Here is a 20,276-nt window from a genome sequence, read left to right on the forward strand (position 1 = left end):
ACATAAAGACAATGTGCTATCTTGCTCTGAAAGTTTGCAACAGTATATTATGCCAAGAAAGTCCAAAATAACTGAAAACTCATTTGAAGTCATCGAAATTCCAGAAACTCCCCAAAATATCTGGACAGTAACATCTGTAACACACCGTCAAAAATTTATGACTTTACATGTATAAACAGAAACTTTCACTTGCAACGAAAAGCACAGAAGATATAAACACATTGAGATTTTTCACCCTTGCAGTTAAGAGACCCATCTTTACAGAACAAGGAATACTCAGTTATTTAAATCATACAAGTTTTTCTTTCCCCTTTGCATAACCTGCATCATACAAGCAGATCAAACCCTGTTCAATGCATTACAAGTGAAAGTTCCATATCATTATTTATGATAGCAAAAGATGTGAAACAAATGGATAGACAGCAGCAGGTAAACAGATATGAACCTCAATAAGATTCCAATGTTAAAATTATAATGTACTGCGCTAAGAGCCACCTTTGTGCTTGTATACACCATATGAACAGGTAAGATCTACAAATACCAGAAGTAGTAATTCCTGCTCTACTTTAGAGACATCACATATTACCAAATATTTCCACTAAAAAAACCTTCATTACAACTTTTAGACATCACACCAGAAATGTGACAAACTAGAGAGACTCTACTCGGAAGAGTAAGAACTAACGAAAAAAACAGAAACATAAATCACAACCTATGAAGGAAGATGAAGATTTGGGTTTGCATTCCCCAGTAAGGTGGCAACTAAAGCAGGCATATGACACCAGACTCACAGTCACTGTTCTAAGAGGAAAAGAATAAACTATTCTCTGTGCTGCTGCAGAAACAGAAAGTATTAATAAATTTGGGAAACAGTATATAGGCTAAACACTTGGAAAAAATGCTTTGTGATCTTAAGGCCAGTTAAGTACTGGAACATCCATTTCTGGACATTTTTGAAGAACAGGTTGCTCCTCCACCTCAGGTATCACAAAAGACTTTGGAGCAGGAAGAGCTATGAGCTGACCTAACCCATCCAGTTCACAAGAGAACGTGCTGCTTCGTATTTACTAACACATGGGCAAATGTCTGTTTTTTTAGTCAAGTAGTCTGGACTGGGATTGAATTTTAAGATGGTTTCACAGAAAGTAATGTCTGACTTCTTAGACAAGGCAGTTTTTCAAGCTTTTTCAACTTGAGAGTAAAAAATTCAAATCAAAATAACTTCTACTGTGATAAATGGCAAATTGCTTTGTTGATATCATCTAGACAGATTTAAAACTCAAACCTTATAAACTGACTCTGCTAGCTGTCTACACTTTGGCCAAATCCAGATGGTAAAATGAGAAACAAGACATGCAGGTAAGTCACTAAATATCAGAAGTAGCATTCATATCTGTAGTAAATCATGAAGTATTTATGATTTTTTTAATATATAAAGCAGGCACACAAAAAGAAATTACAGCATGTAATTACTGTAGAAAATGTATCAGAAATACCTCCTCACATATATTTCTCATATATATTACACTCACATATACTCATATATATTATACTCAACATATATTCCAAACAAAGTGCACACATTTGATAGTAAGCAACCACAGGAACAAACATCCACACTTGTTTACACAAGAGGTTTGAAATAGCAAGACTAAAAACTTTCTGAAGAAATAAAACCCAAATGTAAAATATGTATCAAAAAGGACCAAGTATCTCCTTAGTGAAGACTTCTCTGTGAACAAAAAGAACACTTCAAATCAAACTACCAGCAGCTTCAGCTCAGCACTCCAATAGCCAAATTCACAGGCCACATCTGCACCAGCAAGTAATGCAGCCAAAGAAAAGGGTGTTTGTGAAACAAACAAGTTGGTTCTGAGCTAACACAGCTACTCCTGTCTGCGTTTCTAACTAGACTGGCCATAACTAAACCACCTGATGCCATGTATTGAATGCCCATCAGTGAGTAGCACGTATCTGGTGCACTTCTGAAGAGTGCCTTCCCACCTCTCTTCATCCAGAAGGAATCCAATTCACTCACACCAGGGTTACTCTGCAATGCGTGCAAAACACAATGAGGTGGGGACACTTGGGAGAGGTTATTTCAAAAGCACACTTCCCTCCAACCTCACAAATTGATTAAACATTGATAAAACAAGCTGATGCACTAGTTTTAAGAAGGTAAAGATAAAATAGAATGCTGAGGTAAAAAAAAAAATTCAAGTTTGACAAGTTGGAAGATCCTAAAACATGTTGCAAGGCGTGGCAAATTGTAATTCTATGAAAAAAATGAGAGGAAAAAGTAACGAGGCACCTTCAGAGACAACCATAAGGGCGGAAGTTAAAAAACAAAAACAAGCAAACCAGACACTGAGATGGAAACATCAGTCTAAAATTACTACTAACTTTGGGACAGATAAACAAAACAGTTAAGCCAAAAAAGATCCCATAAGAGCACTTGCTCAGGGAATTCAAAAATGGCTGTCATGGCATGTGATATAGTAAACAACATGGTAAAAAACCTCAGCACATAAACCTTTTATTTGCAATGTTAATTTGGATTTAAAAAATAACTAGAAAATCCCTAAGAGGCACTAAATTACTTGAAAGAGAGAAAAAGAATCCCACCTCTTTTACACTGAGTATTACTTGATTTTTAAATTCAGTTAAAAGGAATGGCAAATAATATTTATTAAAGACTGCTTATTAGAAAAAGCATTTTCTTTTGAAACATTGTAAAGTAGGTCACATCTATAGTGCCATTCACTTTTACATGAAAAGTTCCTTGCAATAGGACTTGTAGAGAAACCTTTATAGAAAACCATAATAAAGGCCAAGAATTAAATTCACTAAGTCAACAACTTAGTCTTAATGTCATAATGTACTTAGAATATCAAAGATAACAAGCCTCAAGAAGAAATCAGTAACAATTCCTATGGATCTGTTCCAGGCAGATTAAATGCTGCATTTCTCACATCTCATGGAGAAGGGATATGCTGTATGGGTATCTCACTTATTCCTCCTCTAGTTTATTAGACACTTTTTTCAGTCATAGCTAACTAAGGAAGAGTTTGAAATTGTCTTGTTTTTCTATTATTTTCTTGTATTTTGTAACGACAACAAAAAACCTCCCTAAATTTGCCGAACTTGTAGTATCAGAACCTCTATTTGCAGTCACAGCCTCTCAGTCACTATTATAGTCTACTCAGACTTGGTCTACCAAAGAAAATGACAACTCAAGGTGTACAGTATTAATAGTACCAAAACCATTCCTTCTAGCATTTTGGAAGCATTATTTCATCTGACTGGACTACTTGCTACACGACACACAAAACATAATCAACTCTCCAAGAGCATACTTGCAACAATGGCTGGAAGTCACTCTTGAATTTTTTCAGTCTACAGCAGCCAAAGGTCACAACCTTAATAAAAACTAAAGCAGACTAAGCCTTCTGGTGACGAAAGCCTCTTCCAGTTGTTAAGATCTATTAAGCTTTACCCAATTATGTCCGAGTCTTAGGGAAAAATTGCTCAGAATTAGAGTGGTAACAAGCTAAATTGATTTGCCAGAGGGTTAACAGCTACAAAACCCAGTTGTAAACAGCACAGGATTTCTGTTTCTATTCCAACCTTGTATGACTGAATTAGACAGATTGTTTCAATTGGCTTTCCCTGTACATGTTTTTAGGAGACAGACTTGCATCTCCCACAGGGCAGGGAGACAACTGAGCAAAAAAGACCTTATGTAACATGACGGGTGCACTTTATTCTGCCAGTGCACAGGAAAGCACAACACTCAGCACTGGCAGGCCAAAAGACTGGGCTGGCAGTGGTCAACTGAGACATGGACATCATTTTACTCACAAGTCTCAGTCACAGCACAGTTCTGACAATGGAAGATTGCGCATCTAAACTCAAACCAACTGATAATCGAAGCAGATGGCCCAATTTTTCTGGACTGGTTCACATCAAAAATCAATAAGCTGTAAGGGGCTACCTGGCAATTTCCCACCCTTTGTGTTGAGTAAGATTTTACTGCAACTGCTTTCATTAACTCCTGATAGGTTTACTGCAATAAATTCAAACAATCTTGAAAAAAACAAGCAACAACAACTGTTTAGATTTGCCAGAACTGTGAAAAAACTGCAGTTTACAACTCCCCCAGGCGGCCGGCAAACACAGGCTGCAGCTCCCCAACAGCAGAGGGAGAGCGAGGTGAGCCGGCTCCTGCTTCCCCTGCACTGCAGCTCCTGCCTCTCCTCTGCCAGGCACGGACCCGGCGCAGGGAGGGCACGGCTGCCCGTCCCCATCACTGTTGTGCCTCACACCTCGCCAGGTCCGCCAAGCAAACCAGTAAGGCGTCCATTCTGTGAGGGCTGCTACATCAGGCAGTTACAGCCTAAGGCTACTTTCTTAAACACAAGGCAAGCTGGAGTTACCAATCAGCACTACAAAGTTAACTCCCAAAAGCAGAACGGGTTATAATAAGCAAGTTTGAGAGCAATATCTGGCCTGATAAATTATGAGTTTCTCACAGGTGCAAAACACTGGCATCATTTAGTGTTTGCACTGTTTATTTCTGGTATCTATCTTCTGTGCAGCACTAACAACATCCGATCCACAGCCTCAGAAGAAGTCTTATACTGACCTAAAATATAGTAATAAACCAAGCCAACAAATAAAAGATAAAAATATGTATTTTTTTGATACTCTGACAGTTTTTTAGTAGTGTTATTTGTCCTCCTCTTTAAACTACCTTTTAACACAGTGCTCACAAAATTCCCAAATTGCAAGAAAATATCCAAGGGTATTTACAAATCTGAGTATCATAAATCACTGAAGAAGATTTGAAAGCCTTATAAATGCAGGTTATTATCTGCAAGTGAAATTATTACTGATGTAAAATATAACCCCAAATACAATACTGAAAAATAAATGAAATTGCATTCAGTCTTTCAGATTTCATCACTTATGGTTGTGATCTTCTGCCTCCAGAGGCAGTGGAGAATCCCAAGGAGGTAGGACCACACTGTTGATGGAAGCAATATCAAGATCTTAGAGGCCAGATGTAGTTTTTGAATGACAATGACATAATTTACATGAGATTAACATTAAAGTAAAACTAAAAACACATTCTCACTGTGTAGCCAAAAGATTGTTGAAAACTCGTTGAAAGATGCTATAAAAATGACAAAGCAATTAAGAACTAGGACAAAAAAGCAAATACTTTATTTCACCTAAATTATCAGCTGCATGTGAAACAAACCAACAAATCACCCACACACTGAGCAAGTAAACCACCAATATTACAAAGCAGTATGTTCAGCGAACTGAGTTAGTGGGTAACAATAACCTCTCCCTTGTAGAAAATGCAGACGATCTTAAGCATGGACTCAATCCAGTCCAAAGCACCTCTTCAAAACCTAAAGCGGACACATAAAAACTACCAGACACTCTTAAGGGGAGCTTTAGTAAAATAAAGCTTTTAGATGGAGTGAAAATGGAAGTGCAGAAAAGTAAACACCTACCACAGTCATTAGTTATTCAAAAAAAAACCTAAATACAAACTCAATCAGAGGGAAAATTATATACTATAGTAATCAATGGTAGAATTCATTTCCTTGTGATATAATTTCCAATAGTAAAGTGATGTGAACTAACTCGAATTCAGATATACACTTGCAAACTGAGTGAAGTAGTTTAAAAAAAACCACTTTTGTTTTGAAGTAAGATTAGTTTATGACGTATTGTTTTATTTGATAAATCCATTCAGGTACAAACTCACAGGTGACATAGTAAAAGGTGCATTTTGCACTTGAAACTTTTTGCTCTTTCATCATACTGCATAACTTTCTTATGGAAATGCAAGCTATAGGCAGAATGACTGTAGGTTATGAAAGGGAACTGCAGTAAAACACAAAAAGTTCCTCAAATAGTTTCTATCTCATCCCCTGCAAGTCCTTCCAACTATTTTCATTATGCAATTTTCATTCGTTTAAAGTCTGGTTTTGTTTGGGTGTTTTTGCTGGGTTGATTTTTGAGTTTTGGGTGGGGCGTTTTTGTTTTGTTTTTGTTTTTAAACTTACTGTGTATGCAGTAATAGATGCAAGGAATGTTTAATCACTCTTCTGGAAGGTAAAAGCAACTCTGTCCCTTTGTAACTCACACTTCAAAGAGAAAAGCCCAGTCCATGGAAAGCAAGCAGGGCAAAGCAGCCCACTATTCAGTCCAATCTACAGAATGTTTATGTGCCAAGTAATGCATGTGAAGTATTCATTTGCCATTTATAATTAAAAACAGTAATCTATTTATTTCCCCAACCAAGCTTTACTTTTTTCCCTCCACAAATGGATCAAACTGTTCAGTCTGTTACATGAATGTGCAGTATCTCTATTCAGCAAACTGGCGAGAATGCTACAACTCCTCCTGACTCAAGAGGGTTTCGTGGGAATTCTTAAATACTTACACTACAACTCCATGTGACACATGTGAAGTTCAATTATGACTAAGCTAACAACTCTTGTGCAAGGACTAAGACAAATGCCAAGAAAGATGCCTTGGGAAATAAGATACCGTAGGTTTCCTTAGAATTGTAAAACAATAGCATTAAAAAGTCAACAATTCATCTGGAACAACATGGAGTTGAGCAATCCTAAAGCCAAAGCTGTCTTCAGAAGACTGATTAAACTCTTACACATCCTAGCTGCCCAAACCTATCAAGATTATGGATCTCAATCTGATGGGAAACTAAGCCATGTTTCAGGGTTTTACCTTTTGTAAAAGTATCACCTCTTTTTAAGGCCATGTATTTCAAAACACAGTAAAAGTTAAGAAAAGGTTCTACAAATCAGTTCAACATAATCACAGTGAAAGACCTCAGAGCACCCTTCGTTGTACCACCACCTCTGTGTTCATTACAGGACAAACCCACTGACACCTGCCTTTATGAAACTTCCTCGTGACAGAGGAACACTTGAATCTGATCCATCACAGACAGGCTTCTATCACCTCAGGATGGAAGAAAACTCCAGAAAGCAGGCTCCCAGAATCAACAACCCACTTTGCTGTATTCCATATCCAAATCTGAGGACTTTCTAGTACTAGGGAGCCAGATAACCAGATGCAATGAGGCAAATCCGATCTTCAGGCTAGAGCTCACTTGCCCCAATTAAAAGGGCAAGTGAGAAGTATTACTGCTATGTTACCACAAGCATTTTACCATCTGTTGAGCAACTGGGAAAGAAAATGAACAGCAAAGCACTGGGTCAAGATATGGACAAAGCATTAACTCAAAAATTTGAGCAGATCTTCATCTAAAGGCATGTCTGTCTACTGTCAGATTTATGACTGCAGCTCAGCACAACAGAAGATGCCCTGATCTTATATTCCCATGTATGCACCCCTCAGTGGAATGGGTTAGACTGGTCAAACCTTGTAGAGCCCTTCTACTGTTGCCGTAAAAGTCTGTAAAAAAAGACTAAGAGCCAAGTTTTGTAGGAGATAAGATAATGGGCAGGCACTTTAATGAGCAACCCCGCTCATCCAGGAATACACAGACGCGCATATTTGCAAGCTCTAAGTTCTATAGCTTTTATAATATAACCTATCCAATCACTACTGTCCACATGTCCAGTTCCACCTCTGTCCCCTCCCAGTTCCCACCCCTGTTGAATTGGGGCTGGGGTCATTGGGACCCTCTGTCTTCATCCACCTCCTCTTCAGTACACAAAGGTTCCTTGGACGCTCTCCAGGGCTTCGGGTCACACTGCTCCATGTTTATGTTCTCTATGATATTCTTTAATCTGGTACCTTGAGAAAGAGACTAAATAGCTGGCAGATCTCAGCTGCCTGTTCTGGAGCAGGGGTAGAGATAGGAGGACTTTATACTATAAGCTGCTAAATATTAATTCACTAAAATCTACAGCATTACATTTACTGTGTTCCTAAAATCTACAAAATATGAAAAATGAAAAATCAAAAACCCCTTCGGCATCACTACATTCTCATACATGAGAAATCAAAGAAGTTCAGACTGAATTGGTCCATTCTTTTCTCAAAGCTCATAGTCATTTTTGCTCATTTGATGTCTATAGATTCAAAATTATACAAAGGCCTTGAGTTACCGATTTCTACCACTGTCACCCTATCCAAATAAAATACATGTACCCATGTCCTGCAAATTATCTTGCTGAGTGCATAGACAGCTTAATTAAGTTGGTGAAATTGGCCACAAATAAGCTCTGGGCACACAATGCATCATCTTGTCAATTTATGTTACAAGGACCGCACTTGTTTCCACCCAAAAGTTAAACTATTTTCTTAACCTGTTTTGTGTTCCAAAAGTTCTACAAAATACCTAAATTCTCTGCCAAAGGATTATTGATCTAGTTATCATGCAAAACAATTCACAGAGAGAGCATTCAGAGATGTACTCTATTCCACTTCCCTACTTAGCACAGCAAGTGTGCTGTGATCCAAGGCAAAGCCACTTATTTAGTAGAAAGGAAGCACTGGATGGCTTGAGCAAGATGTAATCTCATCTAAGGAACCATAATTTCGGGCCTAAAGTAACAGATCCAATCAGCATTGGTACAATCTTGGGAGCACCTGAACATTTCAGTCACCATGTTAGTCCTGCCTGTCTAGGGCTGCATTCTCTAGTGAAAAAACAGGGAAGTTAAAGCTTTTAGCTCTTAGCTACACAAAAGCTCTCAAATAAAAGTAACATGTCCTAAACTATTTCCTGCTACGTCTTTCCCTAGACAAAAGTCTTCAAAGTTGAAAACAGGACTTGAGCAGCCTTAGTTCACTTTACATTTGCGTGAAGGGAATTATTTTACAATTCGAATTAGCCAAACCAAAAATGTCCAAAAAATACCACACCACTAAATGCTATGAAAATTGTTTATTCAAAAAAAAAAATATTTTTTCACATCTTTTTCAGATAGGTTTCAATTTTTTCTTTTCACACAGTGAGTGAAGAGCTACTTCTTAATATAATTTGGAAAAAGATTCAGATCTCCATCTTTTGTTAAAATAAGGTAGAAAGTCAAAAAGCACCCAACTTAGTTAAAACCAGGGCCTAAGTCATCACTGCACCCCACCTGAGGATAATACCTCCTCAAAAGGCCAGAAACCCTATTGTAGAACTACAGTGAAAAACAAGTTTCTAAGTTTATACAAACATGCTTCCAGTAATAGTCCTTACTCTACTCTAAATTTTACAAGAATTCCACCATTCCCTATGTTCAACTGAAAATGAAAACGGGGGAATAATTCAAACTACAGTAAAACTGCACCTTGTTTTACAAGATAATAGCGATTTACTCCTTTCCCTCATATTTCCTCTTCCTTTATTTTATCCCCACATTAGAAGTGAAGACAGAAAGATTAAAAGTGCCTCAAGATCTAGAATGCTGCAATTTTCCCCCCAGATTTCATAACAATGGATCCAGGTTTTTAGCCTACTTGGAGAAAATTCTGAGCAATTTTATTTTCGTCTGTCAATACTGTTATCCAAACAAGAGAGTCAATATATTTATTGTGTTCTCAAATACAGAACCACATTTTTAGCAGAATTCTAGTGGAAAGATTATATGAAAACATGGCTACTTTTAACTGGAAAAAGTTTTCAAACCTGCAAAATTGGTTGGAAAGAAAATATAACCATCTTTCCAAGCTTTCCTATCTCCTGTGAATCAAATGAAACAGCAAATGGAACATGTAATACAGAATACACATTTAGCTACACATGAGTGATCAAAGGTGTACGTACAGTCAATATAACCACCATAAATTTATTCTGCTCAACCTAAAAAAATTACAATAGCATATAACAGTTTAAAATTTCATAAGCATGAACTCAGAAAGTTGTAATGGTCAACAGCAAAGCTACAGGGGTGGGGGAGAATCTTAAAAACGGATTTTGAAATAAAATTTTATAAAGCTTTTGCAAATCCACTCTTCCATTTCCTGTTGGAATAACATCACTCTTCTGCCAACTACAGCAGCTTCCATGCCCCATTTTGACCAGTTCTCATTTGTCGCTCCCAGTGTTGGGAACACCCACCTTCCTCCTCTTGCAGTGCTATTCTAAGATCCACCTCTGCAACTTTGCCTACAGAAACAGCAGGCAACTAAAACACTCATTTGCTGTGTTCACAACATGCCAAGCATCAGCTCTTACTGTGTACGCTGCAAAGCACAGCATTTCTTTCACTCTACCTTTCTTACTACACCGCAACGATTTTTCCCTTAGTGCACCAAATTTTAAAGTGTGGATTTAATGCCCAAGAATCACATTGGAAAAACAGTGTCTATTGGTTTGGACACCTCTCAGCTGCACCTCAGTGACCACAGAAAGGGAAGTATCTTCACTGTTATCACAGAATCATAGAATCGATTGGGTTGGAAAAGACCTCCAAGATCATCAAGTCCAACCCTTGGTCCTACTCCAGTCCATTTACCAGATCATGGCACTCAGTGCCACGGCCAATCTCAGTTTAAAAACCTCCAGGGACGGGGAACCCACCAACTCTCCGGGCAGCCCATTCCAATGCCTGATTACTCTCTCAGGAAAGAATTTTTTTCTGATATCCAACTTCAATTTCCCCTGGCAGAGCTTGAGCCCATGCCCCCTTGTCCTATTGCTGAGTGCCTGGGAGAAGAGACCTACCCACACCTGGCTAGAACTTCCCCTTCAGGTAGTTCTAGACAGCAACTCAAGCACATACACTACATATGCCATTGAAATAAACAGAAAAGAGCATCCTATTTAGTTTTCTTTATACCTTACTACATTTTAACCCTTTGCTGGCTCACCTGAAATTTCTCATCAAATTTATGAAACTGAAGTGGAAAGCTGCATTTACAGTTTGGTTTTTTTTGCAAATTTTGTTTTAAAAAGCCTCTTACTCTAAACCTATTTCCTTCTCTTTGAAAATTTGGTTTAAAATTCAGCTAAGAGTCTACAGGAAATACTTATGTTTATATAGATCAAAGTCTACCAAGACTGTGTTCACATCACATTTCTGGACAGTCCTGGAGGCAGACTTGAAGCAATTGCACCTGTTTGAAAGTTTGAAGGGATATATTCTTTTTAAATGAAAAAGAATATGTTGCCTACACACATTAAATGCAAGCCTGTCATTAGATGGTATTACTGACCTTCAAGTGGCATGAAATTCAAGTCACACTTTCAAGTCTTCCATGTGTTCCTACACGCCACTCCATATGAAAGTGAATGTATTACTGGCTTATTGACTTATCTTTGGTAAGAAGCAGAGCTTCCGTAATGCCAACACATTTCCAAGATACTGCACGGCATTGCCAAGAGGAAAAAATGTTTAGGAATTGCTGGTTTCATAACTTTGTGGCATTACAAATGGGAGAAATACCTAACTCAGAATACTTCAGAGGAAACAAACTACACAAGGCATTTTCAGAACTAAAAACAGCTGAAGATGTAAAAAGCAAAACCACAACAACAACCTTGTTGACACAGCACATAAGCACAGATATAATCAATAATCCAATTAAAATTGCAAATACAGTCCAAGATGAAAAAATAAAATGCTGGCAAGCATATGGCCGAAGTTTACATACGAAAATTCACTAAAATTAAAGCACTGGCCACTGAAAACAGTCATGTACAGCTTTAAGCTAAATGAAGCCCTTCCTCAGATATATTTCATCATGCCCTGAAATTACCTTACTATTGAAAAGAGAAAAAATAAGTTTATTCAACTTACATCTTTTTCTGACCGATGTGGGAACATCGATGATTGGCTGTAGTACATGTTCTCATCATGGTAGTCACCATCAACCCCCTCTACAAACTTCTTCCTTGAAGCACCAAACATGCTGTTTGTCACCTAAATAAGAAGAAAAAACAATTATACACCATACACGGTTGGGTTTGCTACATACTTGCTGCATATATATTTAAATACAAGTAAGGACTGTTAAAAAAACCCTGTTTGAAAATTATTTGAAAATTCCTCTTAAAATACTTTCTGTGTGTTGCCAATGTAATGGTTCCTTTCACGAGGGATTTTCACATGACAGAAACTTATATCCCAAAAACAGCTGGGGTGGGGAAAGGGGAACATGCCTCATTTTTTGGAGAGGTGTCATTTTTTTGGTTGGGTTTTTTTGAGTTCCATGACCTTGCAACTAAGCTTATTTAAAATTAGAGAATATCAGAAAACAAAAGAGCAAGTTTCTGTAGTTTTCCTCTCCTCAGCTAAATACTTTTAATCTAAAAGAAGAAAATTAAGGAATATTCTTTAGAGCTCAGCCACCTGAAAAGAAATAAGCAAAATAAAATAGAGAAAAAAAATCTGTGAAATCACTTCCATGTTTCATCACCACAACTTTGGAAAAGCCTCTTTCTATTTGACCGTACTCAGCCGCACAATTGAAAGAAGGTTGAGCTTATCCACACTCAACAACCTCATCACAGACAGTAGATTTTATTTTGCCCTTACTGCCACAGGCACACACACAGACAGAGCTGCTAAGTCAGGAACTGGAAACCAAAGAAACAGCAACCACACAGCTGGTGACAGACCCTTAATTCATTAGAAAATTTAATCCTGCAGCAAGGTCATACAATGTCGCTAAAGCATCTACTGCACACAGTGCGTATTTATACACCTGACTCTTATTTAATCATTCTGACAATGGAACACTATCACAGCACAGTGTGGGCAAACTAAAACCTGTTTTAACCTAGCAGGTTAATGTTCAAACCAGTGAAATGGCACATACTGGTCAGCACAGAGCAACTTGCCCAGTTTCTGGTTCCATATGGGAAGACCGGAGAGAGTGCAAACAATAGGATAGTAATCAATCCCAAGCTACTTCCCTGCTTATCTTTACACAGATCTTTATCATCTTGAAAGGTAAGGAATCTGAATTACAGTTAGTTTATTAAATGCTCTGAACCCTAAGATGTATTATCTTCACATACAGACACCATTAGATAAACTTACAAAAACATAGGTGATTTTTAACATTTTTTTTAAAGAGTCAGTTTGCACTACCTTAAGCTCACGCTTAAAACTGAAGTTTCAAAATATTTATTCTGGTTGGCTGCAAGAAAAGCCACTTTCAGCCTAAAATCCTCTAATCCCTGCTGACACAAAATTACTGTGATACTCCTCACAGTGTGGCTTATTCAAATTTCACCTTTACTGATGAAGATTTGTAGGCAGTGTTTAAATAACATGAGTACTCCTACTCTGGTAACAACTTAACCCCATGACTTTAAAGTCATAGGACTTTGGAGTAAAAGTAAAGTCAGACTATGGATACTTCAAAACAAATTTGTGACACGTTACAGACGTGAAGGATGGCAAGGTACTACATACCTTCTCCAGATGAAACTTGTATTTTATGATACAAAAAACGTGCAAATGTAAGGTCCCAAAGTGCTAGCACGCATTCAGCTGACTTTCACACTTACAGTGAAGCTTTCATTACACTGTAAGCATATCCTACTGTGTTAATCCCCTTACAATGCAATTATCACCTACCAGATGGGATGGAGCATTTAACAGGCTAAGGGGATTATCTTGTCCTTTGCTTTGCCTGAGCAAAGTGCAGAGAGATGAGCAGTTGCCTTTAATGGCTGTAAAAAGGATAGTGAAACGCTCTGGCGAAGCTCTCTCCAGCAGTGAAGAGAAGCTCAAGAGAGTCTCAACCAGCTACTGCTTTTGCAAAGCAAAAAAGCAGCTTTCCACAAGCCTCAAAGAATTTTTTGGTGTTCCTTTAACAATACCTGGGATAAGAAAAGGATTTTTTTTTGGCCACATAACCCTCTCTTGTACATCATCAGAATAACAAAACTGAATTGTCATAGAGATCAAGTCACTGAAGCACACACGGTACTACTGTACTAATGTAATGCCTAACCCTAAGCTATGACACAGGAGCTGTATAAAGGAAAAAAACGGTTCCGTCTTTGACCCCGTCTTATTTCTGCAAATGTTTACACATGGCTGGCTACATGTGCATAATAAAGACTTTTGAATCAGTGGGTTAGAGCTTTCAAAACATATGCACATTATATGCTTATATGCAAGAAAGCTAGTGTGCCCAAATTGAAGTCTGTCTACTGAAAAGCTGAAAGATATTTTCAACTCTCCACCAAATTTAAACCATGTAAAAGATTATTTTCTATACTGACTATAATCTAAGACAGTAGCCCAAAAACTAATCAAGACTGCCCTCAAGAATGATGAAATGCAATGACATTAATATGGAGTCCAACAAGACCATGGTTATTAAGAAAGAAATGCAGAAATCTTTTAATAATTACATAGATTAAATATTAGTATTTTTATTGGCAACCTATATTTCTACATGACACCTGGCAGAACTGTGCTGATGAACAGCAGAGAGCAGAGCAGTGCACTGCAAGCTGCAGCTGCAGGGCAAGAGGGGAATGCTGAGGAAACCCTGACTGTGACCCAGCGGCACCACTACGCCCAGCTACGCTGAACACCTCCAAAAGACTTTTTGCAGAGACAAGGCACTTCCTCACAGCAGCACTTTTGTAAGCAATTCTGTGTCACTCAATGCTGCCAAGCAAAGCAGTCACATGCAGTGCTCAAGCTGTCCACGCTGTCTCTCAGGGAAGCAACAGAGGCACCAAAGGGCATTCTGGCAACTGTCTGCACCACTAACAGGATTCCATTTCACCAGAACGAACTGCCGCTTGTTCTCAAGGGTGACCCACAGCACTGACCACTACAGAGAAACATGGTGGTACAGCTCATGCCACTATCCAGCCCTGTCACAGAACTGACAGCACAATAAAAAGAGTCAAGCTGCTAAAGGCCTGTAACAGAAAGAGCAGGAACTGGGATCAGAGACAAACTGCAGCTGCTGTAACCAGGTTGCTTTCTTCTGGCTCGTTTCGAAGCTAACACCAGCAGCCAGTTATCTACTTCCCAGGAGTCACCAGTGACAGTAAACAGCTGGAAAATTTTGAATCAGAGCACTTATCCCCATCCAGACTTTAATATTACAGCAGGTTTATGCAGTGACACTAACATACACGTTAGTCACTCATGCTACAAGCACACGCACAGATATTGAAACAACACTGTTGCTGTACCCGTAAGAAGGTGTGAGAATAACCGGGTCTGTACTGAACGCAGCCAAAACTGCAGATGGAACTTTGTTGCTGATTTCTTAGGACAAGAAACCACCAGGAAACCTCATACACAAAGACTACATCTCCCTTTTCATAGACTGATAGATCACTGTCCAACCAGCTACAAAAGTAAATGCAGCACAGTTCAGAGCACTTACAAATACATTTTAAACCCTTTGGAAAGTAACAGCAACCTGAGGTTGTGCACCTTCACAGGGTCTAGACCAATTAGGAAAAGGAAGGTAGCAATCAGCTCTTGAATTTAAGTCCCTCATTCATGCAAATACACACACATAAGCCAACACAGTCTCACAGAACTGGTATTCCAATTGCACTGGCAAGTTTATTAAGCAAAAAATTCCTGTCTACTCAGACTAATGTCATACAGATACCTCTCCCAATCCTGTAACTACTCTTCCAGTTCTACTGTGGGAACTCAGTTCTCTGTTGCACAAGATACATTGGCAGTGAAACCATTCATTAACAATGTAAGAAGGGTGCACTTCTGTAAACTCATCCTTTTTAGCATAATATTGCAAAAGTACTTATAAATCCTACTGGTATGGCCATGTATAAATATTATCAGAAAATATTTGTGTTAACAGTGGACAGAAAGGGAAGAAACTACATCTTAGGACAGAGTTAGGAGAACTAACTAGCGCTATGGCCACAAACTCTGTCCTTTTCTGATTAGATGAACACAAGTGTTTCTTTCAAAGCAGAAGCTACACCTGGGTTGAGGCAACCCCAAGTACCAATACAGGCTGAGGGATGAACAGATGGAGAGCAGCCCCGCTGGAAGGACTTGAGGCGCTGGTGGATGCGAGGCTGGACATGAGCCAGCAATGTCTGCCTGGAGCCCAGAGAGCCATTTGTATCCTGGGCTGCACCAAAAGCAGCATGGCCAGCAGGGTGAGGGAGGGGATTCCGCCCCTCTACTTTGCACTCCTGAGCCCCCACCTGGAGTGCTGCATCCAGAAGAGGGTTCCCCAGCACAAGAGGGACATCAACCTGCTCAAATGAATCCAGAGGAAGGCCATGATTAGAGAGGCTGGAGCATGCTTCCTATGAGGACAGGCTGAGAGAATTGGGATCGTTCAGCCTGGAAGAGAGAGGGCTTTGGGGGGTGACCTAATTGAGGCCTTCCTGTACCCGAAGGGAGCCTACAAGAAAGATGGAGCATGCAGACAGGGCAGGGAATGGTGGCAAAGTGAAAGCGAGAAGGTTTAGATTAATGTTACCATGACACTCTTTAGTGTGAGGATGGTTAAGGCACTGGCACATCTTGCCCAGGGAAGTTGTGGATGCTCCATCCATTGAGTATTCAAGGCCAGGCTGGACATGGCTGTGAGCACCTGTGCTCACCTGGAGGAAGGTGTCCCTGTCCATGGCAGGGGATTGGAACTAGATAATCTTAAGGTCCCTTCCAACCCAGGCCATTCTATGATTCTGTGCTTAAAAATCAGAACTTCAAGTTAATGTTAATCAAGCAAAATGCAGTCACAAACCTGACAAGACCTTTAAATTCTTCTGCAGGGTATTTCATAACCACCACCACTACAGGGAAACCAGAACTGTACAAATGTTAAGAACCTGAAGGATCTAATAAGCAGTTTGCCTGTGGACATTGACCTATACTCTTCAGCTGAGGGCATAACACATGACAACCACCAATAAGTATTTAAAAAAAATTTTAAAAATATTGAAAGAAAAATATTTTTCATTGCAAGGAACACTCCAGCATAGCATACTTCAGCACACAAAAACATGTCACTAATAACAGAAAATATGCTACTGACACATAATTTGTAATGAAAAACTATTTAAACTATTTTTGTCTTAAATAGCAAGAAGATCTCTATAATCACTTATAAAGTGTTAGTATGATTGTACACTAAGTTTAACAGACTGAAGCAAATTATACTATTAAAAAATGAAAACTAATTATGTTTCTGTTTTGCAATATTACTATAGGTAGTGCCCAAGGAGAGCTTACTCACACCATGAACAAAGCCAAATCTAAACTAAGATGATCCTGTAAAACATTCCAGGCAAACAGATATTTTTAATTTTGCATAGAGCAGAAAAATTGATCATTGCACTACAACTAGTTATACTAATCATCTTTATGAAACCTGAAAACTATACACAGGAATACAAGTTAAAAAAAAAAAAAAAGACCATTTTTGGACTTCTAGCACTGTGTTCCCTTTCCTGTTTCACCCATGACTGGTGTTTGTCAATACGCACCCCATCGTGACATGGGGGCAATTGGAAGCAGCAATCTCAGTCTGACGACACAGAGCTCCTACTCATTATATACTGTGGCTCCTGAGGTTGCTGTTTAGGTCTCAATAAGCAAAGAAAAAAATTTACTTCTGTCACAAATCAATGTCTTCACATAAGATAACATACTTGCATATCCAAAGTATCTGCAAAAGTGACCCTTAACGTGTCTGTCTGTGAGAAATAAGTGTCTCTAAAAATGTCTATCCAAAAATCACATGAACAACTAAATCTGCCTGCAATTTAAGCCAAAATACAGACTTTGGATTTCCACCAGTTGGTAAGAGAGCATAAATTCAATTTGTAGTAAAAACTACTGTTTATGGTCTTATTTCTCAGTGACAAAGGTAAGTCCTATTTGTCCCAAAGTGGAACTGATATACAACAGAATGTACATTATCATTTTGTTAAATGCAAAAGGTATTTCAAATCCCAACCCTTCAGTGCTAAGTTACAGCTGTTAAACACCACCATAAGAAGTGCACTGGTACAAACAGATACATTTTGTTTTCAACATGAAAGACAAAACAAAACTAGAAGTTGAAAGCCTTTGTTCCCTCACTTCATTTCAGAATCTCAGTCAGTCCATTTCTCCAAGGTGACTGATTACCAGTACACTGTATGCTTAGGCTATGATAGTCCTTCAAACAACAACTTTGTGGTATCAAAAGTGTATCATTATGCCAAAGGGAACATTTCACTATATGCCTTTTTTATTGAAGTCTTTTTGCCTTGATGAGCTTAGTACTGGCGCAGCTTTGCACTCTCTGTATGAACAGTAACACAGATATTTTGTTCATCTTTTGCTTCTGTGCAACCTGATCTAAAAGTGACCCTGCCTTGGGAGGGGGTTGAACTAGATGACCTTCAGATACCCCTTCTAACCCTAACAATTCTGTTATCTTTAACAACTGGCTTCATATTCCTCTAAGTTATGTAAGTCTTTATGTTTAAATCTTAAAAATATGGAAGACCAAAAGACCACCACAATATAAGAGACAAATCTGTCAAAAACCTTTAAAGTTGGGTAGCCTTTAGAATAAACTCTGGGTACTTGGGTCATATGGTAAATAAATTATTTTCCAAATTCACTAAGCAATGCAGAAAGTAACAGCAACTATCTGATTTACAGACTGACTTAGGTCAAATCCCCAAACAGTTCAAGATATAACTGGTCTCCTTAAAGCACTGCACAGTCTTTCCTTTCAAAAAGGAAGTATGACAGGTAAGATGCATAGCAACTCCTATGCAGAAACTCCACACAAAAATTTGGAGCATCAAGGAAATAAAGGGGACATAAAGGTATGACTAGTTGGACTACCACATATAGTTAAAGACTACCTTCCACTCATATTCTCAAGAACAATTATCTAAAACGTAAAATTGTACAAGTGTTTTACAAAGTATAATAATGCTGTCAAAAGCTACAATGGAACTGTGAATCTCTGCTGCATACAAACTATACGCAAGTCAAGTCCCAAACATGAAACAAGCCATAGAAATTCTTCTGAACAAGATGGATATGCTGTTTTTAACCATCTTTAACTCTTATGAAATGAGTGTTTCAAAACACCCCTAAAATAAAAAAGCACAGGAGGACTAAGAAAAACTATGCTACATTAAAACAAACATAAAGCAAGACTGAAATTACTAAAGCTGAACTTGAAAATTAGCATTTCAAGAAACTCCATTTTTGGTTTCACACCATGATTGACACAATGCCCACCCTGGAGCAGAGTCCTGCAGGTTCTACTCCTACTAATTACAGGCACAAGACTTGCAATGTGTCGGAAACCAGGAGCGGTTGGGGATAAGACTTGGCATTAAACTGCTTGCCCTTCATCGGTCTGATCAATGAGATACAGTTGTTCAGGAAGTAATCTTCGGACACACCATTCACCGAAATCCAAACATGCAAGAAAGACATTTCAAATATGAGAAAGGCAGCAAGAGAGTTGCAAAAGAGACAAGAAGGGCAAACAAACTAGCACTCCATCTAGAGAAGCTTGGGAAGAAACCAAGAAGGTGCCACATGACTCCCACGTTAGTCAGTGATGTGACCTGAGGAGAAGCAGGAGTGTGTCTCCTTTGCAAACATGGCGGTGAAGTCAAGTCCTGACTGCCACACGTATCTGCACACCCCTACACAGCAGTAAAACACACGCTGTATTTTCTGGCAAAGACATGGTTTAAGAATTTTGTCCATCAGGAACAATTATTACTTGTCAGACAACATTATAAGTACTAAACAGTACAGATATTTAAATTTTTAATCACTGTTATGAATATTTAAATATATAATGGCTATTTAATAATCCCAAAGCTAACATACCACCTTTACAGCCTAACCAAAATGTGAGCATATTTACCAACTTTCTCTTGTCTTGACATTTCCAGTAACTTGTAGTAATTACAGTCCATTCAAGACTAACAGAGGTTGGTTCTAGATTCAATTTAACATACATTTCTGACTTGCTGTTGTAAAATGCTGTATGCTTGGCTGTGCAATGCCCTGCAATTCGTGAAGTTTCACCCTGAAAGAGGATCATATTTTAGAAAGAACTGACAATTTTGTCAGTAAACTTAGGGGGCAATATGTTAGCTCATAGTTTTCAATTCAATGCTATTTTAAGACTGCATACGGTGAACAAAAGCAATAATCTTGAAAATAAATTATGTACTGGCATATTCCTGTTACATACTTAGGACAACTCCTCCATCATAATTTTTTTTTTAAGAAACTAGTTCAATTTTTTAACAAAAAGTAAGTTTTCAAGTACATCCTGATCTGATGATCTATCAAGGCAATTACCAGCTAAACATTTGCACA

At 38.4% G+C, this 20,276-nt stretch overlaps 1 protein-coding gene across 3 annotated transcripts in view; it reads right to left on the reverse strand.

The window, feature by feature from the left end:
- Positions 1-20,276, reverse strand: part of CNOT2 (CCR4-NOT transcription complex subunit 2) — an 85,307-nt gene that overhangs the window by 23,028 nt on the left and 42,003 nt on the right. For all 3 annotated transcript variants that reach the window (XM_071552230.1, XM_071552229.1, XM_071552228.1), the window contains exon 2: positions 11,748-11,870. In XM_071552230.1, coding sequence (XP_071408331.1) covers positions 11,748-11,858 — 111 coding nt within the window. In that variant the 5' untranslated portion in view covers positions 11,859-11,870. The remainder of the gene's footprint in view (positions 1-11,747; positions 11,871-20,276) is intronic.

The sequence above is a fragment of the Pithys albifrons genome, chromosome 3 (assembly GCF_047495875.1).
Source record: "Pithys albifrons albifrons isolate INPA30051 chromosome 3, PitAlb_v1, whole genome shotgun sequence".
NCBI lineage: Eukaryota > Metazoa > Chordata > Aves > Passeriformes > Thamnophilidae > Pithys > Pithys albifrons.